Here is a 27,342-nt window from a genome sequence, read left to right as displayed (position 1 = left end):
ATCTGGAATCTGAGGGTACAAAAAATCTAAATATTGAGAAAATCGTCTTTAAAGTTGACCAAATGAAGTCCTTAGCAATGCATATTACTACTAATAATAATTTTTTATATATATTTACGGTAGGACTTTTACTAAATATCTTCATGGAACATAATCTTTACTTAATATCCTAATGATTTTTGGCATGAAAGAAAAATCGATCATTTTGACCCATACAATGTATTTTTGGCTATTACCACAAATATACCCATGCGACTTATGACTGGTTTTGTGGTCCAGGGTCACATATGTGTGTGCGTGTGTATATGTGTATACTTTTATATATTTCCTCTTTAAAACTTTCATAAGCTTGATATTCTGCTGTGGGCTTGTTCGCAGATCTGCTCTCTGAGAAGGAAACTCAGCTCCATATGGGCTTTTTGGAGGAACTTGAGGTCAGTGTCTGCACTGGCTAAGCATGGATGTTTTGTAGAGGATCCAAACTGCTGACAACAGTACTGCTTGTTTCATTTGTCAGAGTGGGCTCTCTGTATATCAGGCGGGCCGAGCCCTGTGCCGGCCATTAATAATAAAGCACTGACACAATTCTGCTCCGCGGTCCTAGAGCGAGTACTGCCAGTGCAGTAAATTACAGCTCAGATCAATACTTCACCATCTCTTTCTGAGAGAGAGAACGTTGCTCTGCCAATCAATCTGCATCTATATTGTGTGTTTTGTTTGTCAGCAATTTCAGAATGGACCACAATGAGACTTGTAATCAGTTACATTATTACATACTGTTGTAGCCAAAGAGGTCCTCAGAGGAGCCAAGGAATTGCTATTGTTAAGTCAGGTTTATAGATGAGTTTAGATGTTGGGTGACGCTTGTTCATTTATTCCTGTCAGTCACACCTGGCTTACGGTATATTCAGCGGGATTTCACAGTTTGAGGCCACACTGAAAATCTGGGAAATAAGACTTATAATAGAATAAAAATAGGAAAATGAATTAGAAAATGGTTATTCCATACTACAATTGACAGCTAGTTTAATAATCGTAATCAATGTAATCATTTAAACAATATACATATTGCATAATTTCCATCCTAGCCAACAGTTTTGCCACTAATAAAGTCTTGTAAGAAGTTAGTGTGCTTGGTTACCAAATAGAAAAGTGTCAGTGAGGAGTATGCATATGATGAAATGAGAGAAATAAAATCTAGGAAAAATTTCAAAAGTCTTGAGGTCAGTAAGTTGTTTTAATGTTTTTGAAAAATATTTGCATTAATTTGCTCAAAAACACAGCAAAATAGTAATATTGGGAAATATTATTACAATTTAAAAGAACTGTTTTCTGTTTTAATATATTTTAAAATGTAAATTATTCCTGGCATAGCAAAGCTGAATTTTCACCCTTCAAGTCACATGGTCCTTCAGAAATCAATATTTTGATTTGCTGCTCAATAAACTTTTCTTATTACAATCAATGTCGAAAATAATTGTATTGCTTAATATTTTTGTGGAAATCATGATATTTGTTTCAGGATTCTTTGATGTATTGCAAGTACTGAAAAACAGCAAATCTTTTAAACGTTGTAACCGTCTTACTGACACCAAACTTTGAATTGATAGTGTACATGACAGAATTCTCCTGCGATGCTTTTAAATACACTGTTCAACATTGTTAGCAAATGAATTAAACTAGTGAAAGTGCGAAAAGTGGGTTTCAACAAAGTTTACTTTCCACAAGACGAAAAGTGCCCATACTTGAAGTAACATTATATCCTTTCGGCCGCGTGTGATCAAGATTATTGTGTTTGGGTGTCTGGGTGTACTGTATGCTACTGTACCATCCTCCCTGCATAACGGCGACCCCTGCTGAGCGGCATCTCTTACAGCAGGCTGTCACTTTCCAGCCCTCATCATGCTCTAGTTCCCCTCTGTGCTACGGAACTGCACTGTTTTAATCCTTATTCTCTCATCACATTCTGTGTGTGTGTGTGTGTGTGTGTGTGTGTGTGTGTGTGTGTGTGTGTGTGTGTGTGTGTGTGTGTGTGTGTGTGTGTGTGTGTGTGTGTGTGTGTGTGTGTGTGTGTGTGTGTGTGTGTGTGTGTGTGTGTGTGTGTGTGTGTGTGTGTGTGTGTGTGTGTGTGTGTGTGTGTGTATTGGTGCATACATGCACACAGGAAGCATCAAGCTCATGGCTGAGAGTTTTGTCTGTGGAGCAGATCATTTGGCGTGCTGGTGTTTGGACAGGAGATAACCTTCAGACCCTCATTCAAATCATCTGTCATTTGCCTAGAGTTTGTTGCCAGTCGATGGGAAGGACTCTCTTCATGCCGAGCAAATGATAGGGGAAGCCAGACCAGAGAATCACAAGGTTGAAGCGCACGAGAGAGTCAGGACATTGATTTTTAGGTGTGAACCTGTGTAGATGTTCATTACGGTCCCCGCCAGTGTTTAAATATAAATAAATGGCACCTTTACTAAAGGCAAGAACAGCTTAACGACCGGCAATTACAGCCACGCTGAAAGAACATGAGAGGATGTGTTCAAATGTTTAGTGTTTTTTTTGGGGGCGTAATTATAGGTAAATAAAAAAAAGAACAGCTAACTGTCACTTATGCTCCCCTCTGTGTGTTGAACCCTCAATGAACATCTCTTATAACCTGTACGCTACCTCTCCGTGTCTCTCCCTCTTCCTCTAGCTGGCTTTCTTCTTCCAGGGCCGCTCTTAGCACTTCAGATTTGCTCTTATCTGTTAGCACGGAGATATGTCAGTTCCCAAAACCTGACCTACTTTTATACACACACACACTCACCTCCGTCATGCAGCAGGAGAAGCATCATACATTACAAGCTACATACGTCAAGGCAAAAAAATGGATTTTCTCTGAACGTAGCGTTTTCATATGCTCTTCGTGTCAGTGCAAACTTCCAGTAGTGGAAGTTCCTTGATCTTTCTTTTTAATTATTATCAATGCCGTGTTTTTCTGTTCATTCAGCTCTCCATCATCACAGTTTCTTTCTTCAGACTTGCCTGTTGTGTTTTTCCCTCTTACTTTTTAATTAGAGCTGAAAACAACATGACCCATTTTATGCAGAGGCAAATGTATACTTTCTGCATGTGTTTGTATTTGTGTTTGCTAGCTCCTCTCTAGGTGGCCTTGAGCTTGTTTTTGCCTCTGTTGTGTTTTCTTTGCTTTCTCCTGCTCTTCAGTAGCCGACTGTCCTTTGCAGGTGTATTTTATTTATTTTTTATTTTTTTGCACATATTCACTTAATGCCTCACCATAGAATTTGACAGATATTTGTGGTATGTCTGCATTCCACACACGACTTCACATCACCGTGTACCCACACAAACACACTGCACTATGATTCCAAGCAGTGCAACTCATTGTAAACAAGGTCTAAATGGCTGAAACACTGCCATCAAATCTGCAAAATGCTTATTTTAAATCTGACCATAATGCATTGTAATCTTATTTAAATAAATGCCTTAACGGCATTTTATAAGGAGAAGTAACCTATTGTGGGACAGTATTAAAAGTGGGCAATTGAAAGTGTATACGATAAAGAAAAAGTAGTTTGAACATGTAAATTTTTTTGTTGGCTTCATGTGGTTTAAAAAAAAATACATTTTCAAGAAAAGTTTGGATTTAGTATTTTACTAAATACTTTATTGGCACAGTATTTTATAAAGTACCTGTGAGTATAAATTTTGTATCTGTTTTTTTTTTTCTTCCCCAAAACAATTTTATGCATTTTTATAGGTACATTTTTTTATAGGTATTTTTTCACAAATATCATGTTAAAAAATTTATATATTTTAACAAAACATTATGGATTAGTATGCATATATCATGAATTGTTCATCATTAATTAATAATTAATAAATATTATGGTTTTGTAAGTTACCACATGCCAATTTAACTGAACTGAACTGAACTAAACATGCCTTCATTAAAAGTTCAAATTATTTGACCTTTTCTGAGATTTATTGACCTTGACACAGTCATGAGGGTCTGCAGGGGTTTTCTGTATTATATCTTGTTGCTTAGACCACCTGATCGCAATATTGTTTGCAATACATGACTTTGACTAATAAGTTAATATTAGTAAGCAGGTAATCAGTTGTGTGTGCGTGTGTCTCTATGTATGTGTGTGTATATATATATATATATATATATATATATATATATATATATATATATATATATATATATTATATATATATATATATATATATTATATATTATATATATATATATATATATATATATATATATATATATATATATATATATATATATATATATATAATATCAAAATGAATTTTGATGGCATAAAAATATGCTTGTTATATAAGAAGTATTTTCAAGTTATTGTGTGAATTGCATTTTGAATACATAGCAATATTTAATTGTACAATTTCTAATATTTAACCATTATTATGATTTACTATGTTAAACCCTTAAAATTGCTCTCATTGTTTAGAAAAAACTAAGTTGCCTGGGTCCTTTAAATTGTCATAATACTCCAATGTTTTATAACGGCATCAAATTGTGTCCTATGTGATCCTAGTTAAAAAGAGTGTGTTTATCTTGCTCATCTCTCATTCACTGTCTCCTTCTCTCCTACCATCCCAGTCACTTTCTCATTCAACACCCGTGATCATGTTAAACACCAGGCATGAGCAAATAGAATGGTGGTGGCGCCTCTCATTATTGTAAAGGTCCATCTCTTTTTAATCCTCACACAGATGGGTTATTGCGAGAGATGAAAGAATTTTTTTTTTCGGGGAGGGTGAGGAGGGGGGTTACATTTAACTGTAGAATTAATTTGTCAAGATATATGCTCAGTGATGCACTAAGTATAAGTTTTGTGTTAAAATGTCATTAATAACAGTAGCCAACATGTTTCATTTTAGTTGAAAAAAATGATGTATGTACCCTTCTATTTGGGTACATTCTAACAAATTGCTGGAAACCCCAAATACTAGCAGAAGGCAAAAAAAAAAGGAAGGTAGAAAGTACAAAAACTTTTTTTGGTTTGTTTCATATGTTCGTTTCCTGCTTATAAATATGCTGTCATGGAGAGCTAGAGAATGAGAGATAGGAATTGCGAAATGTAGAAACTGATGTTCAGTGGAGGGTAAAAGCAGTTTGGTGCAGTAGGTGGGGGTTTGGGGTTGGTGTTTAGCCCATGGCCCCACTGAGCATGCTCCCTGTGGGGGGCAGCAGGTGAACACACACCAGCAATGTGGTGTCTAATGGCCCCTGACAGAATGCCGATAACCCAGCGTGAGAGTCGAGGTTTATAACCTCTGACTGAGTCTTCTCCTCATCCTTACCTCCTTTCTTTCACCTGTGCCCCCCTCTGGCGCACCACCAAGTCATTATACATCCCCTTTCTACTTCTGCTCAAATCCAAACAGCCATTATTCCATCAGACTCCATCCATTTTGATGGATTTTCCTCACTGAAACATCAAGTAGCGGACACATCTCAATATAGCACATTAAAGAGAAAAAAATAAAATTGACATTATTTGCTCACTCTCTAGTTGTTCCAAATCCGCATTATTTGCTTACTTCTTCAGAACAAGATGATAATTAAAGAAACTTTAATTTGTTCTTGTCCATACAATAATAGTCAATGGTGTCCAAAAATGTTAAACTCAAAAGTAATTTATACAACTGCAAGTGGTTTAAACAAAGTCGTCTGAAGTACATCACTTCAGAACACAAAATGTACACTTCTGGTCAAAAGTTTGGGGTCAGTAAGATTCTCAAAAGTACAGTAAAGACAGCAATGTTTTGAAATATGATTACAATTTAAAATAATTGTTTTCTTTTTTTTTTTTTTTGTACTTTAGAATGTAATTTACCTGTATTCATGTCATGGCAAAGCTGAATTTTTGGCTGCATTATTCCAGTCTTCAGTGTCACATGATCCTTCAGAAATCATTCCTATTTAATAGAAAATTCAAAAGAATATTTTTAAATGGATTAACATTATAAATGTCTTTACTGTCACTTTTATTAAATTTAATGCGTCCTTGCTGAAAAAAAGTATAACTTTTTTTTTGTGGTTATTCATACTCAAATCAAATTTAAAAAAAAATCAGTGAACTTATGAATATAGAGCCAGAATCAAATATATTTAATGACAAGCCTAAATGTTTTTTACATTATGATGTGACACACACGAACAAATGAGATTTGATGTTACTGAAAGAGTGAATAAATAATGACAAAAGCTTCGCTTTGGCTCAACTTTCCTTTAACATAAACTAAGGAAGGTGTAGCACAATATTGTCAGAGTGTACAGAATGTGTCCACACTGCATAATTAAAAAAAAGATTATCAGTCAGCTCTTATTAATGGGGGGATTAGAGAATTGCCAAAGGAAACATTCATTGAGTATTTCTTTTCTTTAGATAACAATGTCCAATACAAGCCAGGGAAATCACACCTCTCAGAGGCACATGAATATTGCAATCATTTGTTCCTTTTGGAAGAAAAGGAGGAAATGACTCTTCAGGGAATCATTTTTATTGAAGAGAACAATGACCTCATGCTCGCAGAAATGCAAACCCTAACCATGTTCTTGAAAGGCCAGAGTTTGTGAGAAATGTGCTTTTACACTCAAGTGAGTATTTCATCCCACAATAGAGTGGCAATACTGTAAGGCTTTATTCTGCAAAATTACCTCTCTATTACCTCTTACCACTCTCACTAGTCTATCACTAGTCTATGCACTCATGTCTTGATTCATGCAGATGAAAGACAGGTTCATTCACTAAACGGCTAAAATGAGCGTCACTTTTGCACATGGTACATCAATGCAAAAACATGTCTTATTCACTAAACATTCGCAATACACTTTTACTAGCCACTAAATGCAATGAAATTTCAGTCACTGGCCACAATTATATTGGACAGTAATTGAATCTACTCGTTCATACTCGTCCATGTCTTAACAATAACGCAGGATATTCTTAACAAAGATGTTAACGTGACCAAAAATCGTCTGTCGTCTGCACCCTTTGCAACCTTGCACTCAGAACTGCACAGTAGGAAGATGGATCTATATGTTTTTCCACAGTGATTTTCTTACTTCTTATTTAATATGAAAATATATTTTTACAGCAGGGGATTCTTTGATTATAATGTCTTCATTCATTAGTCACACATGAAAAGGGCAGGATATCCAATGTGGTGTAAGTGTATGCAGACGTTTAATTCCCCCTTCCTAAGCAATGTTTTTCTATAATGCTAAATATAATGCTAATGGTAATATGTATAAAGAACAGTTTATTATACAAGTCATAGGCTACACAAGGAAAGATAATTACATACATCACTCTTTTTAATTAGTTGTTTTTCTTGCCCACAATAATCCACTGTGCCCACTCAGACTGTTAAATTACATGTCAAATTGTCATAAACCACATGGAGCGATTTAGAGACTCAAATAAGAATCCACACACATCGTAGTTCTTGAAAACATCGAGGCCCCTCATTTTGTGAGGGGGATCGGGGTGCACCTGGGTACCAAGACGCAGGTTAACAAAAAGATCTGCAGAAAGTTTCCTGAGCACTCCTAGATTGTTTGCATCCATCCTCAATATTCTTCATCCATATACGAGTAATTAACCCCCAACATAATAATTAGCTGTCTGCAGGAAGATATGCTGAATTAAAAGTGTTTTGTGTGGGCTTTCGACACATGAAAGTTTTCATCAGTTTCCCTCCCTCTGTGTGAGATGCAGTCATCGGGCGCTGTGTCGTACTGACAGAACGTGTCTCACCGGCCTGACAGCATGCAGATTGCTGCAGGAACTTGTGACAAGAAATAGAACGGCAATAGAACTTGCCATAGAGGAAGGAACTGCATGAGTGAACAACTTCAAGGTTGATGAAGTTGTTACTAAACTGAGGCAGAACGAGTGTTTTGTGTCTGTTGGTCAGAGGGAGGAAACCAAAGGTTGTGATTTGTGACTGTAATTGGTCGTTTTATATACACCCTTCTCATATTGGGAGATCCTGTGTTAACACCAACACCAGAAGCATCCTGACCTCTGGCTCCTTTTTTCTTTATCCCCGGTGATTTGCAGAACAGTTTTTTTGTAATTGAACAGGGTTGTTGATGTATTTTTGAAGCGGTTTCCTGTTTGACTTTATTTTGCACTGGTAAATGATCAGTGTATGATCTTTAATGGTTTTGGATGGAAAACCTCTGACATTTGGTTAAGACTCTGGGTGTTTGTTTGTTAGTCTGTCTGTCTGTCTGTCTGTGGATTACCTGGCTTGATCCTCTCCCTTCCAGGCCAAAGAGGTGGTTTTGATCATCCAGTTATTCTGTAGTTAAATGAAACTGGAGAAAAAGGCATGATAAATCGGGTTGTATGTATCTGATCCCAAATTAAAGCTGTTATATGTCATTTCTTCTCCACTTGTAGACCAGAACTTTTCCACTGTTGCCATTTCTCTCAGACATGCTCAGGCACAAAGAGTATTTAGTTCACTTCAAAATGAGAATTTCCTGATCATTTACTCATCACAGTCTCATCCAAGATGTTCATGTCTTTCTTTCTTCAGTAGAAAAGAAATTACGTTTTTTGAAGAAAACATTCCAGGATTTTTCTCCATATAATGTACTTCAAGGGCTCAGCATGATCCCAGACGAGAAACAGGGTCGTATCTAGCAAAACCATCGACCATTAAAAAAAAATGTATATACTTTTTAACAACAAATTGCAGAACACAGAATTCGAGCAACTTGAGGTTAAAAAGTATATAAATGTTTTTTTTTTTTTTAAATTTTTAAATGAACTATGGATTCACTAGATAAGACCCTATTCCTCGGCTGGGATCGTGCAGAGCCCTTTGAAGCCTTTCGAAGCCATTTGAAACTGCATTGATTTGTATCTTCAACCCGTTGGTTGCCATTAAAGTACATCATATGAAGAAAAATCCTGGAATGTTTTCCTGAAAAAAAATATTTATTTTCGACATCTTGGATGAGATGTGGGTGAGTAAATTATCAGGAAATTCTCAATTTGAAGTGAGCTAATCCTTTAATATGTGATTTGTAATATGTGGTTTTATTAATCCTAATACAAATTTGAATTTATCATTGACCCAAGTAACAATGTAACTAAGTTTGTTACTTTTTATGATTAATAAAATACTGAAATGCATTACTTTTATTAGTAAAGTTCTCCAACACTTCCATTTGTATAGTGCAGCCCACCACACTGCAAGATCAACAAATACAACACACAGCACTCCAGCTCCGCTCTTTTACCAATAACAGTACAGGAACATCCTGTCAATTAAAAATTAGCTGTGGATGAAGTTAATAAAGTTCATCATGATAAGATTCTGGGTGTTTGAGTGCATCAAGAGTGTGTAGGTGTCACAGCCTTCACTTTAACTTCTGAAACCTCAGCAACAGTCTTGAAGTCTGAGTTATTTGTTCGAATGATGATCTCGTTAGGCTGGTGATCCTTCTAATTAAAAGATGCCTGTGTACATCCATGAATATCTGTTGCATCAACTCATTTAATTAGCCTGGTGTTATCTTGTTATCGTAAATGTCAGCGTGTTCTGTATAATGTTTGTGAGATTTGTGCTCTTATACATTTTGCCTACAAGCTGATTATCGGGTGATTGAGAGTTTGTGTATCTTTTTTGTGTTTTAGGGACGTCCTGAGGAGGAACTGGACCGGCTGACTAAGAAGATGCTGTTTGACATGGACAACCCCCCCTCTGCAGAATATTTTGGTACGTGAACAGTGCACACGGAGCTTACATTGGTTGTAAGCCTCTGTAAGCTAAACCTCAAAATGATTCTTATTTTCCTGCATTTTAAATACAGTGGTCCCAGAAAAAAAAGTATGTGGACACTTTCTGGTTGTCAAACTTTAGTGAACATGTTTTCATGTGATAAACTACACCTGTGGTTACTCTGCTAAGAAACCTGTGTGAACTTGAGAAGAACTGACTTTCTACAGCCTTTAAAGCATGTAGCGAAATTAAAAAAAAAAATTCCACAAAAATGGCACCTGTGGTTGCCAGAATAATTCTGTAAAAAATACAGTAAAAATATAAACATATTTACGTAACTTACAAACAAGAATTTTTAAATTCAAACATATACTTACAACCACCATAATAATGGAGGTGGTAAAAGAAAGTCACATGAAGAATCGTGCATAAGTTCATCACAAGTAACTTTTCAAAAGGCAGGAGTCTATACTAGTATATAGAAGGTGCACAGTCATTCACGCAAACACAAAATACCATCATGGCAACACACAACACTTGAATAATGCAATAAACATTCATTAAACAACAGAAGATAGGTTTAACATAAAACCCACATGTGCATAACTGATAACAAAAACTATTAAGAAACATTAGTATTTAAACAAAATACCTTCAAATGTGAAGTGTCACGTAGGGAATTCTGGGAATGTCAGTTAAAAAAAAATGTTTTTACTGTAAATTATATGTTGATTAGTTACTTTTTTATTTCTAAAAACTGTACAAATGACAGCATTTTACTGTAAAATTACATGAAATGTTCAGTATTTTTAAACAACCCCTTCAAATGACCCTTTTGCATCTTGCGCCTCCTCCTACTCAGACATCACAAACAGTTCTTATGGGTGCTTGTGAAGGCATGTCTCAACAGGTAAAATAAGGTAATAATTACAACAGGGAATAATATAGGCTAATTTCAATAAAATGTTCCATATTAGGAATACTTTTACCTGTGTTGACATATGTTGTGTAAGCAATTGAGTCACTTTCTAGAGCGAACACAAGCATCTGCGTGATGACTCCGATCTTCAATCAGATGGAACTAGACAAATATTCTGAATGTTCCGATCAAATAGGACTTCCGAACACAAGCATATGCGTGCATTGACACTATATGATATTTGAACTGAGCTGGATGACATCACTGAGGCTGTACAGCCAAATCAAATTCTGTTGCATTATTTTCCTGCTAACACTGTGAAGCTGCTTTGAAACAATCAGCATTGTAAAAAGCGCTATATAAATAAAGGTGACTTGACTTGACATCTTGCCATGTCAGCAATGGGCCCACACCAGCTGAACACCCTCTGGCTCTGCCTGCTACAGTAGCCACGCCCCAAACTCTCGCTATAGGTTGAGCTGGAAAAAGACTGACAGATCTGAAAGGACCACTCTCAATGTTTAGATGGTGCCTGGGGGTCTCAATGTTTACACTTTTTGGGGGAGATAATCCCATGAATGGCATACTAATAGCAGTCAATGTATAATAAACTGGGTTAAAATAATTTATTTTAACATACAACTCTTACGTACTTCACCTTTACAAATAACCAGTTGCAATTAATCCATTGCAAAACTGGCTAACTTAAGCCAGATAATTAATAGCCAGTCCAAATAATTTTTAGGGTCACTATATATTTGCAGAATGAGCTGTAAGTTTGCGTGCGGCATACATAACATTGAATCATGTGTAAAAGGGATGTGGCCATTATGTCATCTTGGCCACATTGACCTTTATTCTGTGTTCTTGAAATGAAGACACACAAAAATGATTTATTGTATTTCTGGGAAGTAGTTGTAGACCATGGGTGTCCAGTCCTGTTCCTGGAGATCTATGCTGTGTCCGAAATCGCATACCATATAGTAGGTACATTCGGACGTAGGCTACTACATCTGCCATGTTGTCACTGTCATGTGACATACGGTGTCAGTTGCGTCACTTCACTTCTATTCATAAATTCTCTCCTGTGGCCTCATAGGTTTGTAAAGTGTCCAATCGAAAGTGAATACAGCAAAACTCCATCAAATACTGTTTTTCGCTTACTATGTAGTATAGAAGTAAACAGACACAGCGCTAGCCTCCTGCAGTGTTCAGTTGCAGTTCTGCTCCAGCACACCTGGCTGTAATTATCAAGTACTCCTGAAGATCTTAATTAGCTGGTTCAGGTGTATTTGATTAGAGCTGGAGCTGGAAGGCAGATCTCTGGGAACAGAACTGGACACCCCTGGTGTAGACGATTTGTTGGTAACCCCTGGTAAATATGATCAAAGGTGGCTGTAAAAATAAATCTGCATTGTTTATCTTTTTTGATCTATCTTTTAAAAAAATTGCAAAAACTTAACCTTTCATTGAAGTAAAAGAATTGTAAATCACATTACGAAATAAATGTTTTTCTCCAAAACACGTTGGCCATAATTATTGGCACCCCTAGAATTGTTTATGAGTAAAATATCTCTGAAGTATATTCCCATTAATATTAAAAAAATTTAGCACACCAGGGTAACTTCTTGTTTCACAGGAGTATAAATATGAGGAAACACAAAGGCCAAATTCTCTTAATCATTCATCACAATGAGTAAAACCAAAGAATATAGTGCTGATGTGCAGCAAAAGATTGTTGAGTATCACAAAATAGAAAGTGGCTGTAGGAAAATAGCTAAAGCATTGAAAATCCCCATTTCCACCACCAGGGCAATAATTAAGAAGTTCCAATCAACTAAAGATGTTCTGAATCTGCCTGGAAGAAGACGCGTGTCTATATCGTCCTAATGCACGGTGAGAAGGAGAGTTTCAGTGGCCAAAGACTCTCCAAGGATCACAGATGGAGAATTGCAGAGATTAATTGAGTCTTAGGGTCAGAAAGCCTTAAAAAAAAATCAAACAACCCCTACATCACCACATGTTGTTTGGGAGAGATTCAAGAAAAATCCTCCTCGCTCATCCAAAAACAAGTTTCTGCATATTCAGTTGTCAGAAACGACTGGAAATTAAAACGGGACCTGGTTCTGTGGTCAGATGAAACTATAAAAAGATTTTTTTACAGCAAACACAGCAGAGGGGTTTGCTGCAAACAGGGATAAAAAGTACCTCATGCCCACGGTTAAAAATACAGCTGGATCTTTAATGTTGTGGGCCTATGTTTTTGCTGGAGGTGGGCCGTAGTTGAATCTTCCCTCAGGACAACGATTCAAAACAAACATAAAAATCAACACAAAAATGTGTCAATGAACACAAAATGAAGCTTCTGCCATAGTCGTCCCAGTTCCCTGACCTGAACCCTATATAAAATGAGTAGGGGAACTGAAGAGAAGAAGCACCAACATGGATCTTGGAATCTGTGAATGATCTGGAGAGATTATGTATGGAGGAATGGTTTCTGATATCATGTCAGGTGTTCTCCAAACTCATCAGGCATTATAAGAGAAGACTCAGAGCGGTTATCTTGGGGAAAAAGAGGTTGCAAAAAGTATTTAATAAAAGGGTGCCAATAATTACGGACAATGTGTTTTGGAGAAAAGCATTTATTTCGTAATGTGATCCCCCCACCACCACCACTTCCAATTCTTTTACTTCAATGAAAGGTTAGGTTTTTGTGAATTTTTTGGAATGATAGATCAAAAGGATAAACAATGCAGATTTATTTTTACAGCCATCTTTGATCATATTTACCAGGGGTGCCAATAATTCTCACCACCACTCTTTATATACACCGATCAGGCATAACTTTTTGACCACCTTCCTAATATTGTGTTGGGCCTCATTTAGCTGCCAAAAGGACTCCACTAGACCCCTGAAGGTGTGCTGTGGTATCTGGCACCAAGATGTTAGCAGCAGATCCTTTAAGTCCTGTACGTTGCAGAGTGGGGCCTCCATGGATTGGACTTGTTTGTTCAGCACATCCCACAGATGCTCGATTTAATTGAGATCTGGGGAATTTGGAGGCCAAGTCAACACCTCAAATTCTTTGTTGTGCTCCTCAAACCATTCCTTAACCATTTTTGCTTTGTGGCAGGGCGCATTATCCTGCTGAAAGAGACCACAGCCACCAGGGAATACCTTTTCCATGAAAGGGTGAACATGGTCTGCAACAATGCTTAGGTAGGTGGTACATGTCAAAGTAGCATCCACATGGATGGCAGGACCCAAGGTTTCCCAGCAGAACATTTCCCAAAGCATCACACTGCCTCTGCCGGCTTGCCTTCTCCCCATATTACATCCTGGTGCCATGTGTTCTCCATGTAAGTGACACACGCTCCCGGCCATCCATGTGAAATAAAATAAAATGTGAATTATCAGATCAGGCCACCTTCTTCCATTGCTCCGCGGTCCAGTTCTGATGCTCACGTGGCCACTGTTGGCGCTTTTTGGCGGTGGACAGGGATCAGCATGGGCACCCTGACTGGTCTGCGGCTATGCAGCCCCATACACAAACTGCGATGCACTGTGTATTCGGACATCTTTCTATCAGAACCAGCATTAACTACCTGAGCAATTTGAGCAACAGTAGCTTGTCTGTTTGATCGGACCACACGGGCCAGCCTTCGCTCCCTATGTACATCAATGAGCCTTGGCGGCCCATGACCCTGTCGCCGGTTCACCACTGTTCCTTTCTTGGACCACTTTTGATAGATACTGACCACTGCAGACCGGGAACACCCCACAAGAGCTGCAGTTTTGGAGATGCTCTCACCCAGTTGTCTAGCATCACAATTTGGCCCTTATCAAACTCGCTCAAATCCTGATGCTTGCCCATTTTTCCTGCTTCTAACATTAACTTTGAGGACAAAATGTTCACTTGCTGCCTAATATTTCCCACCCACTAACAGGTGCCGTGATGAAGAGATCATCAGTGTTATATAGATAAAAATGTTTTATTATATAATAAATTACCTTACTTTTTAAATATAAATATAATTTATAAATATAATCTAAATGATATGATATATAAAAATGATTGTATATATATATATATATATATATATATATATATATATATATATATATATATATATATATATATATATATATATATATATATATATATATATATATATATATATATATATATATATATATATATATATATATATATATATTATAGGCCCTAACCTCACAATCCTGGCCTGTTTTGAGGCATGGCAACAAAAGCTATGACATCCTATTTCTCTATAAGGACACACACTTTCATTCCCTTGAATGTAAAAACCTGGTTTGCATGAAGCAAGTTTTAACGGTTAAAATAAATGACAGAGGGTGGGTTGGCCTGATGTGTCCTGCTTTCATCAGTGCATGTGTCAGCAGAGAGTGGCCCAGAGTAAACGCGTGCCACAAGTGCACATTGCACGGTCACACGCACACACACATATATGCACAGTGTTTGCAAACTGCTTTAATGGCTAGAGGGAGGTTGAATGCAGGCTAGTCAGCCTGTAAATGGGTCTGCAGTGAACCCAGGTCAGCCAGGCATGCCCTGTCACTGATAATGTCACATACATCCACAGCATCTAACCAAGAGCACAGCACTCCTGGGATTAAACAGAGGGGCTAAAATAGGAAGAAAACCAGTGGTGTGATGAGGTTAGAGAATGTAAAAGAGAGAGAGAAAGAGGCTGCATTGAATGTGAAGGTCAAAGAACCCATGAAACTGTGGCTTTTAGTTCATATCTGTTAGCTTAGAGGCCATCTATATTGTAGTGTACTCCTAAAAGTTGACAAAACATCTTTTAGAAGATATAGAATTAAAATCTCAGCTGGGAGAATGGACCAAAAGGCACTTTATCTCATACTTTTTGTAAGCATTAGAAAACACAACACAATTTTGTTGTTAGAAATATTATATATTTTTAACCAGAGGTTTTCAAACCTGTCCCAAAACTGCACATTTTGTATAGCCTCGTTCAGACTGTCAGTCCACATTTTTGTGCATATCCTTTTGGAATCCAATCATATTAACAGCAAAATATCACATGAAATGGGATTTTTACAAATCCGTTTTGAGCTACATTCAAATGTGGTTTGAAATGCCACTTAAAATGTAAACGTGTCAGATGTTGTTAAAGGAAACAATGACTCCAGGGGGTTAATAAAGGCCTTCTGAAGTGGATTACTTTTATCATGGATAGATATGCTTTTTGGGCAAGGATTACTCCCATTATAAAGCTTGGAAGAGCCAGGATAACTTTTTTTTCATATAACTCCAACTGTGGCTGAGAGAAGAAAGTCATATACACCTAGGAGGGCTTGAGGGTAAATTATGGGGTGTTACCCAATTATATTTTTGGGTGAACTAATCATTTAAGCATCCTCTTTTACTAAAAAAGAGAAAAAGAAAAGATTTTCATAAAAGGAGCTCATACCATTTATCCAATTGAACGTTCTGTATAATGTCCACTCTTACTGCCATCTGGCAAGTAGCAAATCATATTGTTACCAGACTGATGCAAACCGATGCCCTTTTTTTACAAAGTCTTGATTTAGTTTTTAGGGTCTACTAGAATTCATGTTTGAATGTTCAAAACACTCATTATTTTTTTTTACATATTTTACATTGTTGCACCCCCTCTCTTTCCAGTCTCTCATTCCTATTTTGTTTAGTTTCTGTCTCTATTAAGCCTTTCCTTCCTCTGATTTGTCAGCTGGACCAGTATGCTGTGATTGGTCAACCGATTTGAGCATGTTTCTGAAATATCACGGCCCCCTTACTATAACTGCGCGTTTCTACACACTACTAACGCAACTCAACCAGACATCGTGCCCTCTTTTTGCTTATGTCTCGGGCGTGAAATATTTAAATTAGGAATATTGTGATGCGCGCTCCTGGGAAGAACACCCAATATTACAATCGAGGCATTTCAGGGAGTTCAGAAGCGGTGCTTACTGATATAGAGAATACCTTCCCATTGCAACACACTAATGAAAGTTGAACATGTTAGAAAAAAAAATAATAATCCAAAATCCTCTTTAAAAACATCCCTTTGGTTTGTCCCTATTTCAATAGAAATATGTCAAAAAGAAACAATTTGTCAACTAATTCATGGGGTTTTGCAGAGATAAAGAGATTGCTTCCTTTCTTACCTCTTCCATCTCTGCCTCTCTTCCCCACACATCTCCTTCCCTTAAGATTTGTCTTATGATCCAGCAGGATGTCATCCAGAGCTCCTCTGAAGATCTGGGCTGAAAGATGAGGAACCCTTTGAGTATAAGAAAGTCTGTAATTGCTACCCATCTGATTGCTTGTTCAAGGCCTCCTTCCTTTTAAAAGGGCAGGATGGGGGATAGAGCGGGTGTTGTGAGTGACTGCTGAAGTGGAACCCCAAGGCTAATAATTAACTAAATTAATCAGAGTCAATGCCATGATCTCTCCCGGCTGGACGCTTAGCGCTCCCTCAATTGGGGATATTGTAGTTTGCACTGCTGGAACAGAGGACTTGGCTTCTCCAGAGACAGACATGATTCAGTTTTCTTCTGTTTCTCATCCTGAATACAACAACCCTTAAGTCTGAGAAAAGCATGAGACTAGATACATTAGCGTAATTATTAGCAGAGATTGGTTAGATGGTAATTCAGTTGTACACTGTGCTAGAACATAATCCGTCATAAGACAAGGAACACATAATAGTTTTCACAGTTGGCTGCATTCATCACAGTTCAAGCCAACACACAGAGTACTTCCTTCCTCCATTATGTGATATTTTCATTTCTAAAGAGCACAAGCGGGACACAGAACTGAATAATGCAGACTTTGAGGCACACTGTATGTGTCATGTAAGTGAATTGCTACCAAAACTGTCTCTGAAGTTTCTGATTAATTGATATTTCTGTCTCACTGTACTCTGCAAGAGATCCTTTTCTTTTTGTGCTCAGAGAGATTGAGTTTGTGTAACTCATTAGGGAACTCTCAGAAGAGTTGAGATGAGGAGCAATTCCTTAGCTCCGCAGTTTGGCTCTCCAAAAACTTCAGGGGTGCAAAAATGCATCAGATCAATTTTCAAAGATTTCCAAAAATCAGATTAAAGATTTTGAAAGGAGAACGAGTCAACGGTCAACCAAAACTTTTTTTTCTTTGTGCAGTGGTTAGGAGTCGGGAATTGCAGCGTTTTTTTTCTAAAGTCAGCTGGAGATGCTCTCATAATTTATGAGACATCTTGCCATGAAAACTTGATGAAGAAACTTGGAAGAGTTTGAGTTTTTTTTTTTTTTTTTGAACACATAGTATGTGAGACCCCAGACGTTGGACCGTAGTAAATGGGTCAAGTGGCATTCAGCTTTGTGTTTCAAACGCAACATTATCAACACTTCTGTAAAAGGCTAGTGTCCCAGAGTGTATTAATAGAGCTTTCTATCAGAGAGCTTTGTGCATTGTCCTAGATACTCTGGTTGAGCATTTGCATATTACGCACTTGCCCTTAGCGAAGTCTCAGGAGTGTGCTTTAAAATTCACTCCCACTTGTGTGTGGGTGTGGGTGTGTGTGAAAACATGGGATTTGTGGCATGTTAAAGTGCTGTAACCCTAAAACAGTTCAAGAACTACAGTGACTCTCTCATGCCAGTGAAGTTATGCTTATTGCCCTTTAAGGAACGTTTAAAGTGGCACTTAAAATGTATTAATAAAGGCCCTGCAAAAAGGGTGCATGCTGTTTATCATCGTCTGTATTTTTTAGCACCCAATGCACTGAAGGAATTCAGGTACAGTGCAAACATGCCGACAAAATCAGTGCTGAATGCAATTTGTGCACCACTATTTTAGAGAATTTAGTTAGAGTGGATTATGGGCAATTAATGAATAAAACTGATTTACAGAAAGCAAAAGTGTTACAACTGTTATGTTTTATGTTTACAACATATTTACATATTTTAAATGTTTTAACAGCAAAGCATTTCTAACTACAAATAACTGAAAATGTTTCATGTTTTAATTGGCATTTGGACATTTGTAATATGTTTCTTTCACAATGGACAGCAAGAGTAGCTTTGCTGAAGTACAAGAAGCATCCTTTGTTTACAGGCTGCCAATGGGTTCCTACAGTGATGCTGGGGAAAGAAAGCTTGTGTAGAATCAAAAGGAAAAGATCCAGACCTTTCCTGCCTTGGGCAATGTGAAGTCTCTGGTTAATTAAATAGACAAGCTACTGACCAAGAGTAAATGAGAATACAAACACTGAAACTTGGCCGAGAGCTGATGCTCTATACTCTACAGTTGCACATAGGTTTTTCTTTGTTCATTAGCAAGAGTAAGAAAAGTGATTTTGTTTTTATGAATAAATGGCATGGCCTATGACATTACAAGCACAGGTTTCATGACCCAGTGTCAAGCTACGTACTACTTACTTTTCATGTTGAATTTGAAGGAATAGACAAAGCTTAGAGGGCTTTGCAAATGGGAAATGTTCTGTAAGGAAAATGGTAAGTACATCAATTTAGACTTGGAAGACTTAGGAACAGTTAGTAAACTCTGGTTGGTGGACCTAAGAGTTTTCACTGAAAGATGTTCTAAGGTAATAAGGTGCTTGACCGTTTAAAGTTTTAAAAACAAGCAAGAGCTATTTAAAATCAATTGTATAATGAACCGGCAGCCAGTGTAGAGATGCTAAGACAGGAGAGTAATATGTTCATGTTTGCAAAGACCATGTTAAAAGTCTTGCAGCCACATTTTGAACCATTTCTAATCGAGATAATGAGAGAGGAAAAAGAGAGGAAAGGTTGATCCCCAAATACAGGGAATTGCAGTTATCAAGTCTAGAGGAAATAAAATCATGAATTTCTGTTTCAATGTTCTTAAAAGAGATGAATAACTTCACTTTAGCCAAGGTTCTCTGTTGGTAGAAACTAGTTTTGACAACGAATAACTTGCTCACAAATGTTTCACACACGATTTAACATAAGAAAATAAAACACCAAAGTTTAAATCAGGGTTTCAGAGAGGCCAAGTGCAATAATCTCAGTTTACTCTCAAGTAAATTTAAGAAATGTAAAGACATCCAGGCTTCAACATCAGAAAGGCAGACAGCGAGAGAGTCTAAGCCAGAGGTCTCAAACTCATTTTACCTGGGGGCCGCTGGAGGAAGACTCTGGGTCAGGCTGGGCCGCATCAAGTATTACACTTAAAAAGTGTTTCAAGTATTCCAAAAAAAAGTAGCACAACTGATCCAATCTTCACAATCTTATTAACAGTTCTTCAACATGAATGTTTCTTCTGAACATGAACTGTTCCTCTGAATTTGAACTTTCCTTCTGAACATGAATGTTTTTTCAGAACATAGGCTTCTCTTGCCTACTCTATTTTTTAAAATATAGCCTATAGAAATTAAATGTAATATGAAATAATAAATTATTAAAATTTTATTTAAAATAATAGACTAATTCAAAGCAAGGCCGTAACCAGGTCAAACAGAACAGTGAACGAAATTCTAGGTCTAATTCTAGCTGAGAAATAATCTTTTCGGGACTATTTGTAAACAATATTTGCCTTAATTTGCATCAAATAATATTATATCCCGATATTCTTCGCATGAGTGAATAAATACATAGATCCGCAATTAACTATTGAATTCTCTGGTGGTCTGGTGGTAGAATTTTTGTCAACCGTGTCAAAGTTTCCGGGTTCTAATCCACCCTCAAATTGTTTTTCTTCATTAAAATCAAAGATGTTCATCAATGATTGTATATTAAGAGCAAGAGCAATTTTGTTTTGTGTGTATTCACCAGAAAGAGTCTCTCTAAGCAACGGTATTAAGCAATAGATTGACACGCTCGTCTGTGTTTGAAGACTGTGCAGTTTGCACGAGCCAAAATAGAACGTAAACCCCGCCTACTTTGATTTGATTGGCCATCTCAGTCATTTTGACATTGACGAGCGTTGTTAGACCACATTCATTTCGACTGTCTGATCAGCTTTGTTTGTCTGTTCCTGTCAACCACGCGGTGTCAACCAATTATACTGCATGAGGGAGGGGCGAGCCAACTCTCTCACACACACACAAAGGAGGCAGCAAGCGTGGCAAGCGCTGCACATGCAACGACTCTGCAAAAAGGTGCTTTTCAGAACAACGCGCGGGCCGCACTAACACTAAACTTTGATGTCAAGTAGGGGGCCACAAAATATCATCCTGGGCCGCGAGTTTGAGACCACTGGTCTAAGCCATTCTTATGCTTCAGAGGCAGATAAATTTGGGTGTCGTCTGCATTAAAATGGTAACGTGCCATGTTTTCTAAAAATAACCGGGACCAACATGTATTTTATATGTAATACTCACCCACTCCATGTATCTAGATTTGAAAGTGTTCCATTATTTACTACATATAAATGTCTGAAACAACCCATTTTTCATTTTAAAGGCAGTGCAAATAAATTACAAAACAAATAAAAAATGATCAGGATAAACAATCCTGTTTTGACCACAAAAAACGAAATGTTTAATGAGATTACTGAGTCCCGAGTGCAAATCCTGGGTGAGTAGACAAGCGTACTTTGTGATTACGTTCAGTTTATGATTGTATTGATTTGGTTAACTTGACCCTGCTATGAACACAAACTCCATCTTCCTCCATGTTCGCCCTCTAGCAGTTGAGAGGCTCATGAGCAAACAGGTAGCTGCAGAAGTGGATCGTGTAAGTACTGCAGATGCATGAACACTTTCGCTGTGTATATAGTCTTAAATGAGCTGGCCTGACCAGTTTTTTCCTTTTTAATATCCGTTTACTCGTATGGTTTAGTATATGAATTTGGTTGGTTGACTTGAAAAGCCCCAAGTGCTTCTTATGTCCAGTTTGTTCGTGCCCACCATCAGCTCTAATGTCAACCTCTTACTCTCCTATACACTTCACCTCCACAGAGGTGCAACCTGACGCTTGTTCACTTCCTTAGTATGCCAAAGATAACATAAATATCATGGAAATATTTGAATGACTGGTGCCGATATTGTCCAGTTTTCCCCTCATATGAGTCAAGGGACATATCCGGCAATATTCAGATTAGCAGTTCACTGATATGAAGTTTTCAATAGTTGTTTCTTAAAGCATTTGTTCACTCAATTTGTTCCAAATCCATATGACATTTTTCTGTGGAACACAAAAGGAGAGATTTTTTATAATGTACTTTTGGGGACTGGAGTATTTGATCTTCAAAAAGGACTCAAAAATAACATAAAAGTACCATAAAAACATCCCATACAACAGTGGTTCTCCTCCCCCATTGACCAAAAGAAATTTTGAAGGCACCCCATAAAGACTAAAATATTTCCGGCATTTCTGCCGTTATTATGGCAACGCTGTTTTTAAACTTTATTTACTGTGAGAGTTGACATTAAATAAACTAAACGTTTATTTCTAGAAGTTTCAGGAATGATTTGTTCTGCAATTAAAACAGTAACTATTTAGGAGAGAAAAAATACATTTTAATTTAGATTAAAGATTGTTAATTTAAATGCATTTAAGATACCTTGAGGCCCCCTGGTTGAAAACCACTGCCATACAACTAAAAGAGTTATGTGATATATATCAATATATTGATATCAATAAGGAAGGCTTCAAAATATTAAATACTAAAGCACACAAGTCGTATGGACTACTTTTATGGATCTTTTTTGTCATTTTGGAGCGTAACAGGCCTCATTCTTTTTCATTATAAAATGCATGGGATATTTTTCAAAAATTCTTCTTTTTGTTCCATGGAAGAAAAGGTTAGGCTTGAAAGAGCATGAGGGTGAGTAAATCATGACAGCATTTTCATTTTTAGGTGGACTATTCTTTTAAATAATTAAATTGGGTCCAGAATATATAGTTATATCCTTGTCTGGATCCTGTGTTTTTTTTTTCTTTCTTCCAGACACACATGAGTATTGGCAGCTGTTTCTTTCTTGCCTTTTTTATTCTTGTATGGCGTGTTTATGTTTCAGCTCTTCAAGACCAAGGACACACTGCTTTCTAGTCTTACTCCAGAGTGTGGCGTGCCACTTAAATCTGTCTCTCCTTTCTCACTTTCTCTCTTGCTCTTTTTCCCAGCACTCATTCTCTCTCCTCTCTCAGATGGTCAGGGAGGGCCTGTTTTCCGCGATAGTTCATATGAGGTGATATCATCTAACACAAACCTTCATTGTCGGAGAGCACGGGTCGGCGATTGTGCCTCGTTGAGACAGCTCCACTGAGGCTTGCAAGATTGTCTGCATTGCAGGCCTAGTTTAAGGAGCTGGAGGGTTTACAATGAATCATGTTGCTAGATTTCATTCGTGGGTGAGCGTTTGACCCCAAGAAAGAATGTTTTGTGCCACACAAACATGCAGTCTAACACATTCACTCACCTCCATGCTCCAACTCTCTTCTTTCTCTCGCTTTTTCTGTTCACTCGGCCTGTTTACACCCTGGCACCTGTCCATGTCACAGTTCCCACCTACTTCCAGGACATGAAACCCATACGTTTCCCCCACACCCTCTCTGTCATCTGCACGCTGCCCTGCAGGCCTGACACACTGAGAGGTAATGCATTGTGGCATGTAACCCCCCCTTTCCCTCTGCTCCGGAGTCACATCCCATTATGCCTCATCATCATTTGCTGATATGGGAATGAGATTACAGGGGGTTATGGGTAAGGGGCATTGAGAGATTGAAGCACATTGATGACACCCATTCCTTTTGTCATCTGAAGTAAAACCAGTCGTACAACTGCGTAGAAGGCCTTTGGAATGAATGCACACAGAAAAGACAGAAGGAGTGAATAGGAAAAAACACAAGAAGACGACAGAAATGTCCAAACAATACAAAGTGTAAATTTGAAGCTTTTAGTGAAGTTGTTGAAAACCTTTTAACGCTTAGTTGTGTCATACTAAATAAGAGTGTCCACAATAAAGAAAACGAAAAGTCTTGTAAATAATTTAGCTTAAAAACAAATGTATAAATGTTGTAATATTGTTAATAATGTCATTAGAAAAAATGCATTTATGCTGGCTCATTTGGTTAAAAAAAAAGTTTATTCCATTTTCCAGAAAAGTACGTTTGAATGACTATAAAAATGTCATGTTGTGTAAAGTAAAAATGAATAACATATTTTTACATTTATAATGTGAAATTTAAATACATTATCTTAAATGTAAATACATTTTAAATATATGAAAGGTACATTTTTACTTTATATTATTAAACATATGACTTGGATTTTATGGACAAAAGTTTTTTTATTTATTTATTTTTTTAAAGAAGTGAGGTTTTTTTCATAATAATAATAATAATAATAATAATAACAGTGCAAGGTTGTGTAAAAGTCATTAGTAAGGTTTTCTTTTCAAGTATTTCATTATTTAAATTTGTTCTTAGTTCCACATACTCATTATAGAAGAGGTGTATTAAACTCATTGTATGTGTGCATTTAACTGTATTTTGAATAAATTAATGGATAGGACAAAAAAATAGCATTACATTGACCCCATAATGTTTATTTTGTAATTTATATTATATAAACATTTTGCATGACTTTGTATCTTTTTTCGTTCTTTGCACACAGAGCCTGTCACAACAGATGTATTTTTTCCTCCCCAGCTTTTGTGTGGGAAAAAAAACACACAAAAAAACAAAGCGTGTGTTTGGTAACATTGCTCTGTAATACATTTGTGAATTAGAGCAGCATAATTTGCTCGAGCGGAATTTGCTTTTGAAACAGATGTTTTTTAAATCATTTCATTTTTTCACTCCAGCTGCAGGAATGTGTTGTTTTTGTTCCTAAAAAACAAGATGAATTCCATCTGTGGGAATCTGTGTTGCATTATTGCTACTATTTCTGTCTAATAACGCTCTGTTGTTTACACCACAAAATATTCTTTCTGAAGAAACAAAGTTCTTGCAAGCCCAGAATATGTGTTGTCGATCTGTTGTGTTTATTTGTTTACATGCGCGTTGTCGCGATGCGCTTTGTCTTCCAGTACTGAGAAGGCTGCGTTTCCTCCTTTAAGAATCACACCTTCTTTTCTCAGCGAGTCAGGAAAGTTTGGCCTTCCACAAAAAAGTTATTTGCGTTCCCTCTTTACACGCATGATCTTTGATTTCCGGCGATGTAAGATCAAAATTGCTGCTCGCGCTCGCGCCGCCTTTCATGCACCTCTCTTGCATCGCAGCGTGCAAAAACAAAGAGCGGCGAGACGGAGATGTGCAGGAAATCTTAGCAGGCCTGCCACTCAAAACATCCACCATCGCCAAACAACAGCATCTGCCTGCCACCACAAATACATTAGAAATCAATTATTTATGGAACGCAGTCAAGAACTCTTTAATCTTCTCCTTTTATCCAATTAAAATGCCTAACCACTTTAAGCCTTTCACTAGGCTTGTGAGCAACACACTCTGCCTCTTTCTTCTTCCTTCATTCCATCCTTATGATTTCTTTCTTTTTTTTCGTGGAGGTTGCATATAAGAAAGAATGGAGGCTTCATAGGGATGGTGAAGACAGAAGAGAAAGTGTATAAAGTGTAAATGAACTCTTCCACTCCTACCCCTTCTGGTTACAAAGGAACTATTTGAAGTTTTAATATGAAGACTCGCCTTCCATTCCCAGAGCAGGGGACACAGGGGAAAGCAAAGGCTCTTTCATGAGCTCTCTCTGCACAGTTTTTTTTTATTATTAAGGGAGGGGGGGGTCTTCAAAAGCAGTTGAGCTAGATCGAGATTAGGGCTTCACGATTAATCGGAATTAAGCCACACTTGATTTGGCAAAGGCTGCGATTATTTTTTTATAAGCAGCTTGTCAGTGATGCATGGCTCTGTGATCAGTAGTAAATGCTGCTCCATCTGAAAGCCAGAGGGCGCTCTCTCGCAAACTCCAAATATGCCCCACATACGTACGATAACTCACGGTATTCCAGGAAATACATATGCGCATCATACTATTGCTGTAGCTGATTAAACAGAAGATTGAAAGGCTTTGATTAAGCATGACTAATAAACACACGACTACGACAATATATGGTTTATAGTTCTTCAAGCCTTCTCGGGTATCTTCATGATAATAAGTATAATTTTACTCCAATGCTAATAGAATAGAATAGAATGGAAAAGCCTTATTCTGAAGCCACATCATTTTACAGAAAGACGCTCAACTGTTGTTATGAAGTGTTATTAAATGTTGTCTTTTGTTGGTCCATAAGTGCTTCTCATGTTTGGAAATATATTTTACGCTTGTTGCTTTTTCAAATGCACGTTATAAACGACTCAAACTCACAGTGCTTTCAGATGTAGCAGCATTTACTGATCATAGAGCCGTGCTTCACTGACAAGCTGCGCATAAAAAATAATCACAACCTTTTGCGATTATCGCATAATCGTCAAATCTGTTTAAACGTGATTTCAGGTTCTTGCGATTTATTGTGCAGCCCTAATACAGATCATACAAATGCCGCTTTTATTATGCATGAAATGAGTTGTGGCCTTTTGTTTCAAATATGATAAAGCCATGCAGCAGAATTACTCATTTATGACAATTCTTCTTTTACATAGTATTTTACATACCTTTGCTATGTTAAACTTGTTCAAGTACTTTACCTGTGAATCTTGACCAAACATGTATGCACATCTTGATGGAAATAGCATCACAGCATTTATTTCCATCAAGAGGTGCATACATTTTTGGTCAAGATCTTGTATTGACAATGCAAGAGTCAAGCACTCTATAAAGTCTACTCCAGCACATCCCAAAGACTTTCAATGAATTTAAGGTCAGGACTCAGAGGTGCCAATTCATGTGTGAAAATGATTCTTCATGCTCCCTCCCTACCATACTTTCACAATTTGAGTCTGATGAATATTGACATTGTCATCCTGGAATATGGCCATGATGTTGTTTAAAAAATGAAAAGAATGAAATCAAAAAACACACTGCATCAATTAGGACTAGAAGAACTGTTGCCAAACATATATCATACTAGAAACATAGAAACATAATAATCATTGCAATAATGATCCAATTATAGACTCTCAAGCATTTGCCTATTTAAATCTAAACAGCAACTTTTTTTTGCCTGTGTGTGTGTATGTATGCATTTAGATATATATTAGAAAGCAGAAAAAAATTATAATATGAATTTTGCAAAATATATAAAAATCAGTGTAACTGTTTCTCTCATTTTATTCAGACTCTCTGTATGTGTCTGTGGACTATAACATAACGGACAGTTATTTGTCAGTACCTTCAGTACACAAAAATTCAGCTAGCTTCATATAGATCGGTCTAGTTTTCAACTTAATTATGACAAAGTTATGTATCTGTAAAAGTGCGGTTATTTATTTATGATATGGGGAATAGGGATAGTTAGTACATTACTTAAAACAGTAGGTAGTTGTTTTGAGGTAAAATAGTTACCACCAGATTTTAGTGTTAGGTGGTCCGGTTTTACTGCTGAACTGGTCCTTAAACTTACAAAAGTGACCTTATATGCTCTAAAGGCATTTTAGGATTTATTTGTACATCCTGTGAGTCCAAGGCATTCCCACTCAACTAAGGGGAAAGAGGATTTCCGAACGTTTTCCTCCACTCAGGCTTTGAGGGTGAC

At 37.2% G+C, this 27,342-nt stretch overlaps 1 protein-coding gene across 3 annotated transcripts in view; it reads left to right on the top strand.

Annotated features, from left to right (window-relative positions):
- lpp (LIM domain containing preferred translocation partner in lipoma) overlaps window positions 1–27,342 on the top strand; it is a 239,944-nt gene that overhangs the window by 183,763 nt on the left and 28,839 nt on the right. For all 3 annotated transcript variants that reach the window (XM_079841468.1, XM_079841470.1, XM_079841469.1), the window contains one exon: window positions 9,693–9,774. In XM_079841468.1, coding sequence (XP_079697594.1) covers window positions 9,693–9,774 — 82 coding nt within the window. The remainder of the gene's footprint in view (window positions 1–9,692; window positions 9,775–27,342) is intronic.

The sequence above is a fragment of the Gobio gobio genome, assembly GCF_949357685.1.
Source record: "Gobio gobio genome assembly, chromosome: 17".
Taxonomy (NCBI): domain Eukaryota; kingdom Metazoa; phylum Chordata; class Actinopteri; order Cypriniformes; family Gobionidae; genus Gobio; species Gobio gobio.
Note: the sequence above shows the minus strand (reverse complement) of the source record. Positions and strands in the feature narration are given on the sequence as shown.